The 15,784-nt window shown below is 36.0% G+C and overlaps 1 protein-coding gene across 4 annotated transcripts in view; it reads right to left on the bottom strand.

The window, feature by feature from the left end:
- The window catches only part of CACNA2D1 (calcium voltage-gated channel auxiliary subunit alpha2delta 1), a 359,850-nt gene that overhangs the window by 52,449 nt on the left and 291,617 nt on the right, over window positions 1-15,784 (bottom strand). For all 4 annotated transcript variants that reach the window (XM_050986216.1, XM_030237746.2, XM_050986223.1 and 1 more), the window contains exons 13-15: window positions 4,633-4,711; window positions 2,360-2,409; window positions 672-761 (exon numbers count right to left, since the gene is read on the bottom strand). In XM_050986216.1, coding sequence (XP_050842173.1) covers window positions 672-761; window positions 2,360-2,409; window positions 4,633-4,711 — 219 coding nt within the window. The remainder of the gene's footprint in view (window positions 1-671; window positions 762-2,359; window positions 2,410-4,632; window positions 4,712-15,784) is intronic.

Raw genomic sequence — 15,784 nt, 5'->3', positions numbered from 1 at the left:
AGAGATTAGATTTCCTCTAACAATACTTTTCCTCCTGTAGTTTCCTGAGTATGTTTGTTTTACAAGACTGAAGTGATAAATTCAGCCGTAAGAAAGCTTTTCATATCTCTTTTTGTTCATTTCCCCATTATTTACACTGTCCAATTAAAGGTTAAAGAAATCATTACCTTGAGCAAGTAAGCAATTAACAACAACCCAAGTACAAAATTTGTGCAAATTCTTAGTAATGCTGATAGATTTCATTTTGCCTGGAATGTTCTTTGGAAGGGAAAAAAAAAAAGAGGAAAAAATAAGAATTCTAAGAATTCCTCACCAGAAATGTAACAAATGACCTTTACTGCAGTAGGTACAAGAATGCAAAGCTATTTGCTTTGCTTCTTTATTTTTGCTGAAGTTGAGAACAGCAGTGGCCTACGCTTTAAAGTCTGCAGGGAATAAACTGGTTTTCTCTGCTAAATTGCAGGACACTTAGAAGGATATAGGTGCAAGTTAGACCAGCATGTTATAAATAGATCTCTTCCTAGAGGCTGTTGTATTTATGTGTATAGACGTTAGAAACACAAGAATATCATGTTTGGAACTGTAAGAAACTGGATTCTTGGGAAAGCAGACCCACATTGTTACTGATTTTCTAAAATTCTTACTTCAGTAGAGAGAAATACAGATCATACCAGAGCATCCAGATAGACATTTGTCCATTGCACTTGTTTGGCTTGCTCTCCAGCTAAAACCATTGGTCTTCCCAAAACATCTAGATACTCCTGTTAAAAAGTGTAATGAACTCATCAGAAGGCAATTATTAGATCAAAGAGCACAAACAATATTAAAATAAACAATAATAAATAATAAACATTCAAAATATCAGGGGAAGAAAGGAAATCAAAAGTCACCACTACTACAGGAGGAGCATTTATTTACTTTATAAAAATGGTACCACAAAATAATTCAGTCTTTAGTTTGCAGTATTTACTGAAAAGGTAATTCCTGTATTTCATTCCCAGTCACACAGACCTTACACACCCTTAACCACCACTCTTTTTCCACAAACTGAGAATTACAACTATTTTTATTTAATTTCTAATGACATAAAGAAATTGCAAGCAGATTACAGAACCATCAACGCAGAAGAAAGAGTGGACAATGGAGGGTGAGTGGTGTAACATCTGGGTATGTTAAGCTCCTACAGCAACAATTGGTGTAACTTCTGTTGGAATAACAAAAATCAGAATTATAGAATCTATTTTTCCTGTCTTCCTTCAGTTTGTGAGCATGGCTAAAGCTGGTGATCTTATGAAATGTCAGGTTTCTGACTTATTTGGGAGTGGATACCATCAAACTTTTTTCAGTCATCAAACTTTTCTACTTGTCTGATCTTATTAGGGATACATCTTGCCAGACACTGTCTGGAAGAGTTTAACAGAATCAAAGGGTTCTTATTCAAGCCAAAAAAAGGATTCTTAGTTTCTGCCAAAAAATGTCATGCCTGGCCTTGGAAGGACAAAGAACTGCAATGATATTTCTCTGCTGCTATGGACATGTGAGTATCTGGACTTTCAGACAACTGAAAAGAATAATTGTTCTACAGTTTGCATCTCATCCTGTAACCCTGGAGTCCTGTGCCTTTATTTATCTACATGTAAGTCTGCTAACATGTTCTTGCATCCTTTTTGAAGGAAAGAAGAGTAGTCCCTTCCAAAAGGGTTGGATCCATCCAGGTACCTCTCCTATAAAGCAGGATTAGTGTAGCACCCACATGAGTTCAGATGCTCTAGCAGGGCTATCCCCTCATATACAGCCACAGCCTGCTCCATGTGATACAAACCCCTTGGATCATGCAGAAAGCATGGCAGAAGGTGAACAATTGAATGCCCAGGCACAATTTTAAAAATTACTGGTTTTATAGAACTTTATCATAAAATTGCTGTCGTGTCTCAGCATCAAAGTTTGAGGGACCATGTAAGGGCTGGAGGAAAGCAGAGCCAGAAGCACAGTCCTTGTTCAGGGGCCTGAAAGGCACAGAGCACTTCAGACACTCCATTGTGTGCCCATGGTCTGCTTTGGAGGAGGTGAATGTGACCAGGGCTGTGACCAGCACACAAGCTGCTCTGGGCCAGCTGGTAACAGAGATAATGTTTTAAACTGGTCCTCTGCAACCACTTAGAAGAAAAAGTAGAACATTTTAAGAGACTATTCCCTTAAATGTTGAAGAAACCCTTAATTTTTTTATTATTTTCTTAATGTAGTGTATCTTAAAATTTAATTGATTTTAGCAGAGGTGAAGAGCAAACATATCCCAGAACATACATTACTCCACTTTCTGTGTGTTAAAACTGCATCTGGGTTTGGCCAACTCACTTACCTGGGTGTTTATCCTTATGGCTCCAATAGATGGGATTTCATAATAATAACCTAAAATTTGAAACAGAAACAATGTCATTTTACCATAATAGATTGCTGGCCTCTTGATCTTGAAGAATTTTATTTAGCTTATAATTTTTAGTCTAAATTCTATTAGAATTATTGTTTCTGAATGAAACACTTTTTAGTAGATGCCACCACAATGCATGGCCATATGATGGGTCACCATGTCATTCAGACCAAGGTAATGACTCTTAAGTAATGACATTTATAATTGGTTTCTTTTGGCTGTTTGGGTAAGGCTGTATCATATACTGAGTTTGTACTCATGAAATCCCAGTTACTATGATGTGCAAGTGTATTTAATGTTTATTTTAATATGCTGTGACAGCAACATAATTATAGGCTGAACTCATATAGGAATGTAAAAATAGCTATGGTTTGCAACAAGAGTGAATCTGTAGTATAAAAATGCAAGTCACTCTGTGGAATGAAAAAAAAAGCTAATGGGTATTTCTCCTACACAGAAAATGTACATCAGAAATGTCTTTATTTAGCACTGATTTTATTGCTCATTTTTTTGGATTAAAAATATTTAAAATACTGTCCATGTAATTAGACTGAAGCCAGGCACTGAGATCCATCTTCAGTCCAAGAAAATTTTAAGTCATATTGGAAGGAAGAGGCAGAGAATTAGAGACGTAAAGTATTGATATTAGTAATTTCCATTGCTGTATGCAAAATATTTTAATTTAGGAAAAAATAAAAAAAATTGAAAAGAATAATCAGAGGAATTTTGGAAAGAAGATTATGATCATTCTGCTTCAATAATTAGATGACATAGGTGGTTATGCTTTAAACCAGCTGGTCCTCATTTGTTTTAAAACAATGGAGGTCACATTGTTTTTGAGATACAAAGGTCACAGTATTTTGAGATACAAAGACATTAATTAAAAAAAAAAAAACAACTGTTCAAAATACAAATGTCAATTTTCTGTTATTATCTGACAATACAATCTGCTCTTCATGGAGCTGTAGTATCTTCTGCATGACTTGTCAGCATGCTGAGGGTTTCATGAGGCCATGACACATATGTGTGCTATTCACCCAGGCTATGGATTCTTCTAGTTTGATGGGTTTTTTTTTTTTTGTTTGTTTGTTTTTTTTGGTTTTTTTTGTTGTTGTTGTTTGTTGTTTTTGTTGGTTTCTTTTTTTTTGGGGGGGGTTGTTGGGTTTTTTGGGTTTTTTTTTTTTTGTTTTTTTTTGTTTTTTTTTTTCCTCTATCTATGCCTTTCTCTTATCTTTGCTTTCTGTTACTTTTCTGCCTGAGCATACCTCTATCTCCTTATCACCTTCCCTGGCCATCCTAATTTTTGAGACCCTTTTTAACCCAGCTCACCTCTCACCTCTTTCTTCTCCCCAATTTGTAAAATAGTTCTACATTTTCAGTCAGGACTGCAAATTGCTCTATTTAAAACATAAGCAAATATTTGATAAATTATATATTTTCTACTTATCTCTATTATATTATTCTTTTCTATTTTCTGCTATATCTCTATATCTTTTGACTTGTTGTACAGGTATATTATTAAACATTTAAGACTCATATTTCTCACACTCTTCAAAGGTTTCTGCTGTACATTTTTCATGTAAAAAGTTCATGTAGAAAACATTTTAGTTCCTTAGAAACTTCCTTAGTTTCACCTTTTTTACTTTTTATTTTTGTCTTACATAAAGAAAACAAAATGAATAGAAAATACAAGAAGCTGTCAGAAACTAAGAAATCACAGCAAGAATAATTTTGATATTTTCATTTAAAAAGGGGAAAAAATTTAAGTATCTTAGTATCTAAGTTTTGGAGAAAAACAGAAAGAAATGTAACCAGCCAACTAACCAAACAAAAATCCCTTTGTCCAGACCACTTAATTTGAACCAGCTTGGACTAATTTCTTATCTGTCATCAGTTCCAACTTTACATAGATGGCTATTACAACAAATATTCTCAAAACTGAACCATGATGGCTTATTATTATAAAAACTACTGTGGTAGTTTTTATACAATATGAAGCTTTAAATAAAGTAATAAAGAAATAAATATACCTGTTTCTCTTTTACATGTGGTTTTTTTCATGTATGTATTATGTAATAAATAACTTTTGACAATTTTGATAACAAATACAACAAACTTAAAAGCCAAGCTGAAAATCTGCCATTTTTAGAGAAGCAAAGCACCAAAGCTCTAGTGAAGATCAGTTTAAAAGAAAGACACAGTACCTTTATTTTCACAGGCCATCCACTGTATGGGTCCTTTGTCATAGTTATGTTGGCCAACAGAAAATGTGAACACACGAACCTGTGCAAGTCAAAAACCAATGCATATAACACCTAGATATCATTCATTAGTTGGGACCTCAAGTCAATGATACCTGGATTTTTCATAATCTTGAATGAAAAAAGAACACTATGAATTCTCCAGTTTTTGTAACCATAATAGATATGAGAGATGTAAAAAATAATAGATTATAGCATTTTATGTATTCCTATTATTTCTCCCTTGAAGTAGAATCAAGAATGCTCTTTTACACAGCCTTCATACTTTAAAAGTCTTACATTGGTGATTCTTTGTGAAGTAATTTAATTTTTAGGTTCTTTGTTCTAAGGTGGTAATGATAATTCTTCAGATTTTGTAAAATTAGTTGACAAAACATATCAATATTAGATGCTTACCAATGACTTAAAAATAAAGTATGTGTGGCAGAAGAATTCAAAACAATGCAAACCAAGACTTTTTAGAATTTAAAATATGAAATTTTCAGATACTACACAAAACAATTTCTCATTTTGCTCAGACTTGGTCTTCTTTATGTAAAACACTAAATTATTTCAACAGACTTCAGCTTCCATACAATGGTTAAGCTTCCGATTTATCACATTAAGCTCTTGATATTCATTTAAGTTGTGGGGGTTTTCAGCATAATTCTATTATTTTTACACAATGCTACTCTTATCTATCTCAGCAACTGTAAGGAGTTATGGCTTCAGAAGAATTCACCAAAATCTCTCCAAGTTTTGGACTGAGAACAGACTTTTCAGCTGAAATTATTTTCAATGCAAATTTTCTGATTTGAATGAGAAAAATTCAAAACCAAAACCTGCTTTAAAAGTATTAAAAATCTTAACAGATAGACAGAAAAATTAGAAATACTATTTTTCAGCTTCTAGCTAAATATTTTGCTCTAAATTTGAGTGTTTCTGTTAAAAAATGGGAAAATTTTTTTCCCAACAGTTTCAATGAACTGCTCAGTATATTCATGTCCTTCTGTTCAAAGATCAGACACCTCTTCCTTTTTAGGCATCTCTTTCTATATGGATATTTAACTTTGCCACTTCAATGTACAAATCATAGACCACACTATGAAATCAGAGTGCAAATTCCTTTCTATGGATTGGATGCTTCAAATTAAAAAATACTACAATTAATTTTCATGCAGGCAGTGAGTAAGTAATAAGGTAATGTTTGTGTTAAATAATACACTCTAAATTTGCAGAGACTCCTTGTAAACAACTGATCATTGCTAAGTTTGTTAATGACTATTTATAAAAATTTTCACCACATTGTTTAGCATGTGCAATTAATATCCAAATCTTCACCTCCAAAATAGGCAAAAAAAAAAAAAGGTGTGATATAATCAGAGCTCAAGTATTAACCAAGAGCTGTAGGAATGGCTTCACATCATCCATCAGCAGGTAGCAAATGGTGAAACTTTATTAGTGTTGACCCCTGTATGCAAGAAGGGCAAACAAAGCTTTGTGTTGGATGCCATTTTTAATTAACAATAGGTTTTGATTTGCTTTATCCATACAACCCCTTTGTTTCTGCAGGTAAAAGGAGAATTAAAGCAGCTGATTTAAGTGCTTGTTTTATAGTTGAAGACTATTCCCTATAGGGTCATTCCCCACTAATAAGTCAGGCCAATTACATTTCTGGTTACACAGACAGGTGTAGCAATGACTATGCCTGCATGATGGTATTTCTTCCCTCATAGTTCATATAGATAAAGACAGAAGAAAAATACTTTCTTTTGCCCTGAAAAACATCAGTATTGCAAAAATTACTTTACCTGTCATGTTTACATCTCATTTATAATACTGTACCACATTTGCCATCCCTCTTTGATTCTTGACATCTTTTAAAAAATGACAGCTATAATTCTTCTAATAGATCTTTTTCTTCTTCTACTTAATTAACATCTGTTTTTTTCCTTATCTGATTATCACCATGTTTTTTTATATTGGCACCTCTCAGCTCACAAGGTCCCTGCCTGCTATATTCCTGTTCTTTTTGAATTCACTGGGAATTCACTGGCAGGAATATAGTAGGCAGTATTTAGTGGACAAAGGACTGGAGATTCAATTGTCCACTAAACACTTGATTCAGAATAGATTCTTCTCAAAAACTATGGAAAAACCCCACTGATGGTCCCTAATTAGATACTTGAGAGACCTGATGTTTCTTTTGGATTAAAAGCTACCAAGTCATGTGGGTTCTCTTGTGTGTGCAGAAAACATATGAGTCAATTAGACTGGACTGTCTAGCATTTGATCTCAAATGTAAAAATGAAACACTGAATTGGATTCAAGTTGCGAAATGCTGTGTAATTTAGGGGAAAACAGCAGTGTGTTAAATCTGCAACAAATCTATAAAGAATTTAGAATTTAAATTATTGACAACAAGCAGGAGACAATATATCTGATTTACTGTTCCTTGGATAATTAGTAGAGATAAAGAACTGCAATGAAAATTGGAGATTTTAATTGTTACTTGGTTTGGCAAGAGGGTGGGATATTCAAAAGAGTATTCTTTTTCCTATTGCCTCATCTGGAATTGAGTAGGATGACAGACCAGCTGGAAAAATGAGTCAGCAAGTCAAATTAAACAAGCCAATTTTAGCAAAAAAAAAAAAAAAAAAAAGCTCTCTGCTAAAGTTTCTTTGACAGGACCAAGAGTCAGCCAAAGTACTGAGATGTACTTGTCTATATGCTTTCCTATAGACATCTCTACAAAGTAGAGATGCAATAGGCTATTGAGTTAAAAAAAAAAAAAAAACAAAAAAAAAAACCTCAATGAAAACAAAAAAACACTCCCCCAAAAAAACCCCAAAACGACAAACCAAAAAAACCCCAAACATTTAATTACTTTTAATAGGGAATTTAAGACCAAGAACACTTTAGGCAACTGGATCAGGCACAATGGGTATGAGCACCTCTCCCTTTGCCTGTCCTTTAAGCTTGGCTTCAACCAAGTGGGTTTCTGAGTTGAAGCAAAGTGCCAAGTGTTCTTTGATCCCCAGAAGTTGTTTTCCATCACCACTGAGGCTTGGTTATTGCTTCTCTCTGCCTCTCTGCAGCCTCTTGGGCTCTGTGTAAACTGCAGTTTCTGGGTGGTTTTGCCATGACATTTCCTCTCCACCACCCTCACTTGTGCTCCCCAACCCATTTCCTAGGGAAAGGGCAACCTTGGCTCAAGGCAGATCTATTTATTCTCTTCATAAAGAAACATAACTTCCAAGGCAGTAAAATTAATGGAAAAATAAGATAAACCAATAGGAGCTGTCATGCTTTCTGATTTTCAATGGAACTACTCAAAGTAAAGTTCTTCTAGAAAAATTCAACCCCTAGAATTGAGAAGAACTAGAGAGGGGCACCAGCCTGCCCTGTCAGCCCATCCAGGCACTCTCTTGAAATTGTTCTGAAATATAAAAGTCCTAACTTTTAGCAAAGGAGTTCAAAACTAATCCTCTGCATTTTCCTCACTGAGACTAACCTTAGGGAGAAAAAAAAATTCTTTGTTATAATAATTTACAGAATATAGCAGAAGACTTTACTAATTAGCAACAAAAGTGAGTGGCACAGGCTGCTCAGTGAGGCTGTAAATCTGCCTCCCTGGGGGTTTTAAACACCAGACTGGGTATGGCCCTGAGCAGCCTGGCCTGATCTTAGACCTGATATTGAACTAGAGACCTCTGCAAGCCACTTGCAACCTGGCTTATCCTAGGAACCTATGAAGGAAATCAAAGGAATCCATGCAAAAATCCAACACCTAAACAGCAAATGATAGAAAAGAAATCTACAAAAACAGAGGAAGATGCACTTTATTGAAGGAAATATAATTTTATAATTATAAAATTAATTTGCTACTCTTTTGTATTTCTTCCTGGTGGAATAAATCATAGGCACCAAGGTGAGTAAAAAATTTTGACTGCTAAAGATTTTTTGGGGCAATGGCACTCAAGAGAGTTGTGGTGAAGAAAAAATGAAGGGGTATCTATGAAAAGGCTGCTTTCCCTAAAGATCTCATTTGCTTTTTATGTATTTTATTTCTTCATTTTGTTATTAGACTAAAATTAAGAAAGATTAAATTAGATGCTTCCTTTGGGTATATCATGTTCTGAGTATTACAAAAAATTAAGTCTTGACTGAAGTTAATTCAAAGGGGTATTTAAACACAATGCACTTGGTGTTTAGGGTACTGACTATATGTGTAGAAAATGTAGAATTCTTGAATCACTGAATGTTTTGGTTGGAAGAGATATTTAAGATAATCTAATTCTAACTCCTCTGTTAGGCCTAAAAGCACTGCAACCACTCTGCATGCCCCTTAGAGTGGAAGAAATGAACATTTTTTGACAGATAAATTTTTTTTCTTGAATCCTGTGCTACTGGAATAAGAGAGCTCTCAATAAAAATTTTTGTGCATCTCTTCACTTCTCAGTTTATGAAAAGATTAATTGACTTTTGGAGATATATATGTCTATTTTACGAGATACCAAGAGAGCTATACAATTAACTCACTTAAATGGATGCAGGCAAGATGAATCCTGTCACTTAATGCCTAGCATGTAAAGAGTGCATCTTTCTGTACCACTAAATAAACAAACTGACTATGGCCAAAAATGAGCTCATCAAATCATTCAGCTTTGGTTTTTATGATGACAGGAAGATTTCAGAACCTTTTACTCTGGCCTTCATAGCTGCAGGTAAAGATTCACAGATAATCTTTTTTGCTATACAACAAGGAAAACTGTGATAAAGGGGAATAAACAATTCAGTAATTCCAGCATGACCCAGGGAATTATCTTTCCCAGTAATGGGCTTACAGATTATCAGAGATGAGGAAAAATCGTTTGCAGTTTATATTTAACAGGTACACTTCTGAAATAAAAGGACAACATAAGAAGCCTTCCCTTCTGAATAAAATCATAAAACTGCTCTTCTATTTTCCATTATGCATTCTGTCTTCTAAATCCCTTGTAAGTATAGCTTGTAAATCACTTAGTCATTTTTGTGTTTTGTGCTGTAGGCCAGGGAGATGCTATGCAGTTTTCAAGCTGCCCCAGCTAGAACTGTGAATGCATTTTTTTTCCTTACATTTTTACATCTGTGGATAAAAAAACTGAAGATGATTTTGGGTTCTGCTGTGAGTTAACTGAGAACAGAAGACATTTATGACTGATTTGAACTAAGAGCAGAACTTCAGAGGACAATCTGAAAACACAATATTCTAATTAGGAAACCACCTAGGATTAACAAATAGGATGCATTAAATACAGAGAGTCACCTAAATTCTGGCTAATAATCTGTCATGCTGAACTTCTCAGTTCAGGACACCGAGGGACACAGCCCTCAACCATTTAGGTTAGAGCTGTAAATGTAAAGGGTTTTTTTTGTTGTTGTTGTTTGTTTGTTTTGTTGTTTTTGTTTTGTTTTTCTTTTTCTTCTTAGAAGTGAAATAGAAGTTCAGAGCTTAACAGCAGGGGCAAGACTCATAGCCATGTGCTAGGGGACAGTTTTAGGATCCCTTAAGCCAACTTCCATGGGACATAAAAGGGACATAACCCACTTTCCTTCTCAGGCCATGAGGGCAATGGCACAGTATGGCTCACATGTCAATGGCTACAGCACAGTGCCATCCTCCCTCCCTGCCTGGCCCCATCTCAGGTCATCTCACTATGGAATAAACCCTAGCTCATGCTGTCACTGAACTGAACACTGACATTGCTACAAAACTGACTGCCAGGGGCCAGGAACCATCCTGCTGGCTCTGTTAACAACTGCAAGTTTGGATAACTGGACATTTCTGCAGCCTGCACCTTGGCCCTGCATTGTGTATTAGTATGGACAGAGCTGCCTGGATCACCCCTGCAAGTAAGGCTGGTGTTCCTCTGAGAGAGCCCTAAGGCCCAGCTTTTCAAAATTACTGGGACAGTGGTGCCACTAAACTTATAAATGAGAGTTCAGTACTAGCACAAAAAGAGGGATGAGTTCATCATTCTCAGTTTGAGCACATTCAGAACTTCCCCAGCTTTAAATGCCAGGCTCAAGAAAGTTCAGAAGTTGGAGATTCAGGCTTTTGTTTGTAACTGTCAGGCTGCTGATGCATTTTGCCATTAACAGCAGTTGGGAAAAAGAAACAGAGATGACCTGAGCAGCAGGGTATGACACCTGGTCAGGTGCCAAAGTTCTGAAGTTTGAAAGGTCTAGAACTCAGAAAGCAGAATTCACATTTTAATGTCAAATTAGGAAATAAAAATAATGGCATCATACACCAGCAGATATGTATCAAGTTATATTTTTTTTCATTTATGAATAAATTAAGATCTTTCCCTTGCTGTGGGTACTCTCAAAAATGTGTGTAGACTTGGGGTAACTGGGAAGAAAAACCCACATGAGAAACAAGGAGAAGAATAATAAGCTCTCAAATATTTAAATGAAAAGCTAATTTCAGGCTGGAAATCTCTGAATTTATAGACATGATGAAAGTATTAGTCCATAGGATTTGAAAATCCATTTGACACTATCAAGGGATTCCATGAGTGACCCTCCATACTCTGATTCAGCAAGGCATATAACTATGCAAGTGTCCCCTTGAAAGCAAAGGAAAAGTCTTTTAACTGAGGCATGTGTTTAAAGAAAAATAGAGCAGGTCCTTGGAAATACTATTTTAGACATTCATCCACAACAAATGATTTCTTCCAAATTTTCCATGTGTATTTGCAACCTTCCCTATCATTAATATCTTTCATTCACTACAATTAAACCTCAAACTTTAAACTGCAATGCTAGCTTATTAATTCATAGTCTAATTATAGTCTGTGTAATTATAGCCTAATAACAAAAAGAAATAATGACACTCTAAAAATCAGCTCACATTACAATCTAATGCTAACCCTCCCTCTATCTTCTAATGAAAATTACACTTATTGCATATCAGGAGATTATTGGAGAATCTCACTTTCTTTGGATATATTTGGATCTATATCAGCATATATCTATACAGATAATATAGGCTCCATACCGTTTAATGGTGTTAATATATTGAGAAAATAGGATCAAGAACATTGATACATGGTGTAGTTGTGAGCAATTATTCTAGCAAAGAAATTAAAACCTGAGAATTATAGCTGAACATGTAACACATACATACAATGAAAGTTCATGGAAGTTGTGATTGCCATCAATCCATGAAATATGTTTTAATAACTGCAAAGTTTGTCAAAAATCACAAAATGGATTTTGTTGTTATTGTTGTTGTTTCTTTTTTCCCCAGCTTGTTTCATTCCCTCACAAAGAAAACATATCTACATTAAAATGGGGATATTTTCTACTGCAGACTAATGGTCAAAACACCACTGTAGTTATACTGGAAAAATTCAGAACTAACGCTCTCACACAACTAAAAACAACATACTGATTCAGGCACACTGTTCTACAACTTCTTAGTGCCACCTTGTGGAACCACAGCACCTCGGTCCTTACTCACAGAAGGGCTGCCCTGGGGTGCCCCTTCCTCTGCTGCCACACAGCTGCAAGGATGAAACTCTCAATTCCCTGCTGACACCTGCTACCCTACCCCTGCCAAAGTGATCCTCGTTAGATAGAATGGACCACCGATTGTGTGATTCTTTAATTCTTTACTTATTTCAGACATAATCTTTGATGGGCCTGAAGTATCACAGGAGTACAAGCACAGTTTCATGTGCTCACTGTACCACAGTGCTGGGCTATTCCATAATGATGAGGAGACAGTGTCCTCTGCACTGCACAGTCTCCTCAAGTAAAATGAAGTTTTTGATCTCAACATTTTCTGGGTGTGGGTATAAATCAGCTCTGTTTTATTGGCTTTGTGAAACATATTGCTTAAGAACAGCAATAAGAAAGAGAAAGGCTGTACTCCCAAAACCACCAGCAGGACTTCACATTGATGTGCTTGAATTTTATGTTTGAGAGTCTACTTGCCCATGCCAACCCTGCAAAAAAGTGGGCTTTGGTCACTGCCCAGCCTTTAGAGCAGCTCTGTCAGCAGAGCCCACATGCACACACAGAAGTCAAAGCATTGCTCCTTCTCTCTTCCAGTTTCTTTGCTGCCACAGGAGCACAGGTGCAGTCCCAGCTCTTTGTCTGGGACTGTGCCAGCTGGCACAAGCCAAAACCCACCCAGATTTAACTCAGTTAAACCTATAAATTACTGAATTAATGTGACTGTAGGTCTAGCTCAAAGGCTGTGGACACATTGGGGACACATTCCCTCTCCCAGGATTTCCACCAGAAGGGCTGTCTCCATCACCCCACCCCAACTCAGAAATCCCTGTAAAGCACTCAGGTGCATCAGGTGATTTTCCAGCTCCTCATCCTGCCTCCCAGATTTCAGATAAAGTACACATTGGCATCTTTTTAACAATTCATCTTTGAATGTTTTACTTGGACTACCCACGTTGTATTTACTCAAATAGTTGATCTATTTGCTTCTTTGGGGAAATTTTCCCTGTTGAAATGAAAAACAATTAAATTCCTCCTTTCCCTAAGCAGCTTTTCCCTGACACTCATCTTTTAGCATTCTCTGAAGAAAACAGTTTTTTTTCTGAGAATTCCTTGTAAATTTGGTGGTCCATATCAGGAACCAGACAAGGGAGTTGACAAAGTAATTCCCACTGCACTCTGGATTAAAAGAATTTTAGGCATTTCTTTGATAGTCAAAACAACATTTGGAGGCAGCTGAGCAGCTGGAAAGGACTGGATTAATTAGAGAGATATTTACGGTTCATATTGTGACACTAAGTCCTCCTTTTTTTTTCATTGTCCTTGTAAATCCCAGTAAAGAAGTATTACAAATATCATCCAAGTATTTAAAGGAATATTTCAAGATGCCATTTCAAATATTAATTCTAATCACGTCTTCTGCCTTTTTCCTTCGCACACAAATAGTCTTGTGTATTTTCTTCCTCGATTTTTTGCTCCCATGTACTCCATTTCTTGTACAACATGGAAAAGTGACTTAATCTTCACAGTTACAAATGTCAAAAAAGTTGTACTAGGGGAGGGTAAAGGGTAGGTGGGAAAAGGAAGGACCCTCAGAAACACATTTCCAGGAGAATCCAATTACAAGAAGTCTCCCTCTGGAATTATCAATTACACAAATATCATGTCTAATTTTATAAGTGGCTGATGCTCAAATGAAAATGAAAATTCTAGTTTAGACATAATCCCTCATGGGCTGAAGTATCACAGGAGTACAAACAGAGTTTTGTATGCTCACTGTAACACAATGTTGGGCTATTCCATAATGACAAGGAGACAATGTCTTCTGTACTGCACAGTCTCCTTAAGTAAAATGAAGGTTTTGATCTCAAAATTTTCTACAAGGAGTTTTTGATCTCAACATTTTCATTTTTAGAATGAAAATTCTAAACAAAAATGATTCAGTAGCTTTAGGAAGGGTGTGCCACCCCAGCAGGTGAGGGCACTTTGTCCATGCTCACATACTCCTCTTGAAGACTCACCTGGGCACAGAATGGTATCTTAGAAGGGGAAGATTAAGGGATGAAAATGCTGCAAGTTTTCCTTCTCTAGGTGGAAAAAACCCTGCCAGTTCCTGTACACTGCTGGAAACTGAGCAGTGGCAGCTGGGGCTGTGCTGAGGGCAGCCTGACCTTGCCCCTGCTTGCAGGTTGGTGCCATTACTGACACAAGCAGGCGGTGAGGACACTGCCTGTCAGCAGCTGGCAAGGGCAGGGCTGAGAGAGAGAGAGAGAGAGAGAGAGAGAGAGAGAGAGAGGCTTCTGTGCACCCATGGAACAGAGAATGTCCTTCACAGGCCATGCTGAATGCAAGCAGTTCGTGCCCACCCACTGCACTTGTTGCCAAACTGCACCTGAAGTCTCAGCACTGTCTCTGAGAAGCATTGAACATGCACAGACAGCTGCCACCCAGCCTGTGGGCTGTTCATCATAAACATAAATTTAATCATGACACTGTTCACTTGTACATTTTCATTGCTTTTCTAATCAGCTAAATAAATTAAATTTTCAGAAAGAAAATACAAGGGATTTTCCCCTGCAACACACAGGTGAAACAGCCTTGAGGGGTGGGGTGTCCATAGCCTTGGTGTGTTGAGCAGTTTGCACCACAATGTTCTTAGTGAATTCAGATCTAAATTTTGCATTGCTTATTTAGGCTGAAAGAGAAGAGCAGAGAAAATGAACTCTAATAAATCATACTTTATGTGACAAGGTGTAAGCCATTTCTCAGTCTATAATGTGACATAAATGGATTTTAATGATTTTTGACAAAGTTTTTTTTTTTGAATAAGAAATAAGGAAAAAGGTCTTCAGCCCTAATTATAAATATAATTTTTACAGAGAAATTTATTATAGACAAAACATTGCCTTAGAGGGCTTTTCTTTGTGTTTTGCTTTCAAATGAAATACCATCTACAGACTAAGTTTGCAACTAAAAGCATGGAGCCCTTTTTTTTTTTCCTGTCTACACATACAATTGAGAGTACAGTATTGTCAGACTGCATTGTACAATTCAAAGTGATGGCTTAAGAAAACAATTTACAAATAAACCAAATTCTTCCCTGAAAAAAAAAAGTATAAATAAATTCAGAATTTAAAAAAAATACATTTTCAGCTGGCACTCCAGGTTCTGTGGTCATTATGGTTTAGATGTTTTTGTTTGCACATGATTTAGGATGAGATTATGAAGGACAGAATTCCCATCTAAGCCTCAGTAAACACTGAATATATTACTTTGAATTTGATACAAGGCTAACATTCATTTGAGTTAAACTAAAATTACTGACTTCAAACAGAAGTTGAATATAGAAACAGAGGAATGGAGATATATAATAGGATAAGAATTCAAAGATGCAAGAATTCAAAGATATTACATACAGGAACAGATTATCTTCTTAAAAAAAAGAAAAGGTTTTTGGGTTTATTTTTTCATCTCTATTTTTAGGGCTCCATTTTTTAATCCCTACAAAAATGTTTGTGAAAATGTCAAAATAATTAGAAGTCCATATTTCCCTCACCATGCAGTACAAGATTGCAAAGTCAGTTTCTTGTTCTGTTAAAGACAATCTATT

Source organism: Serinus canaria, chromosome 1A, assembly GCF_022539315.1.
Source record: "Serinus canaria isolate serCan28SL12 chromosome 1A, serCan2020, whole genome shotgun sequence".
NCBI lineage: Eukaryota > Metazoa > Chordata > Aves > Passeriformes > Fringillidae > Serinus > Serinus canaria.
Note: the sequence above shows the minus strand (reverse complement) of the source record. Positions and strands in the feature narration are given on the sequence as shown.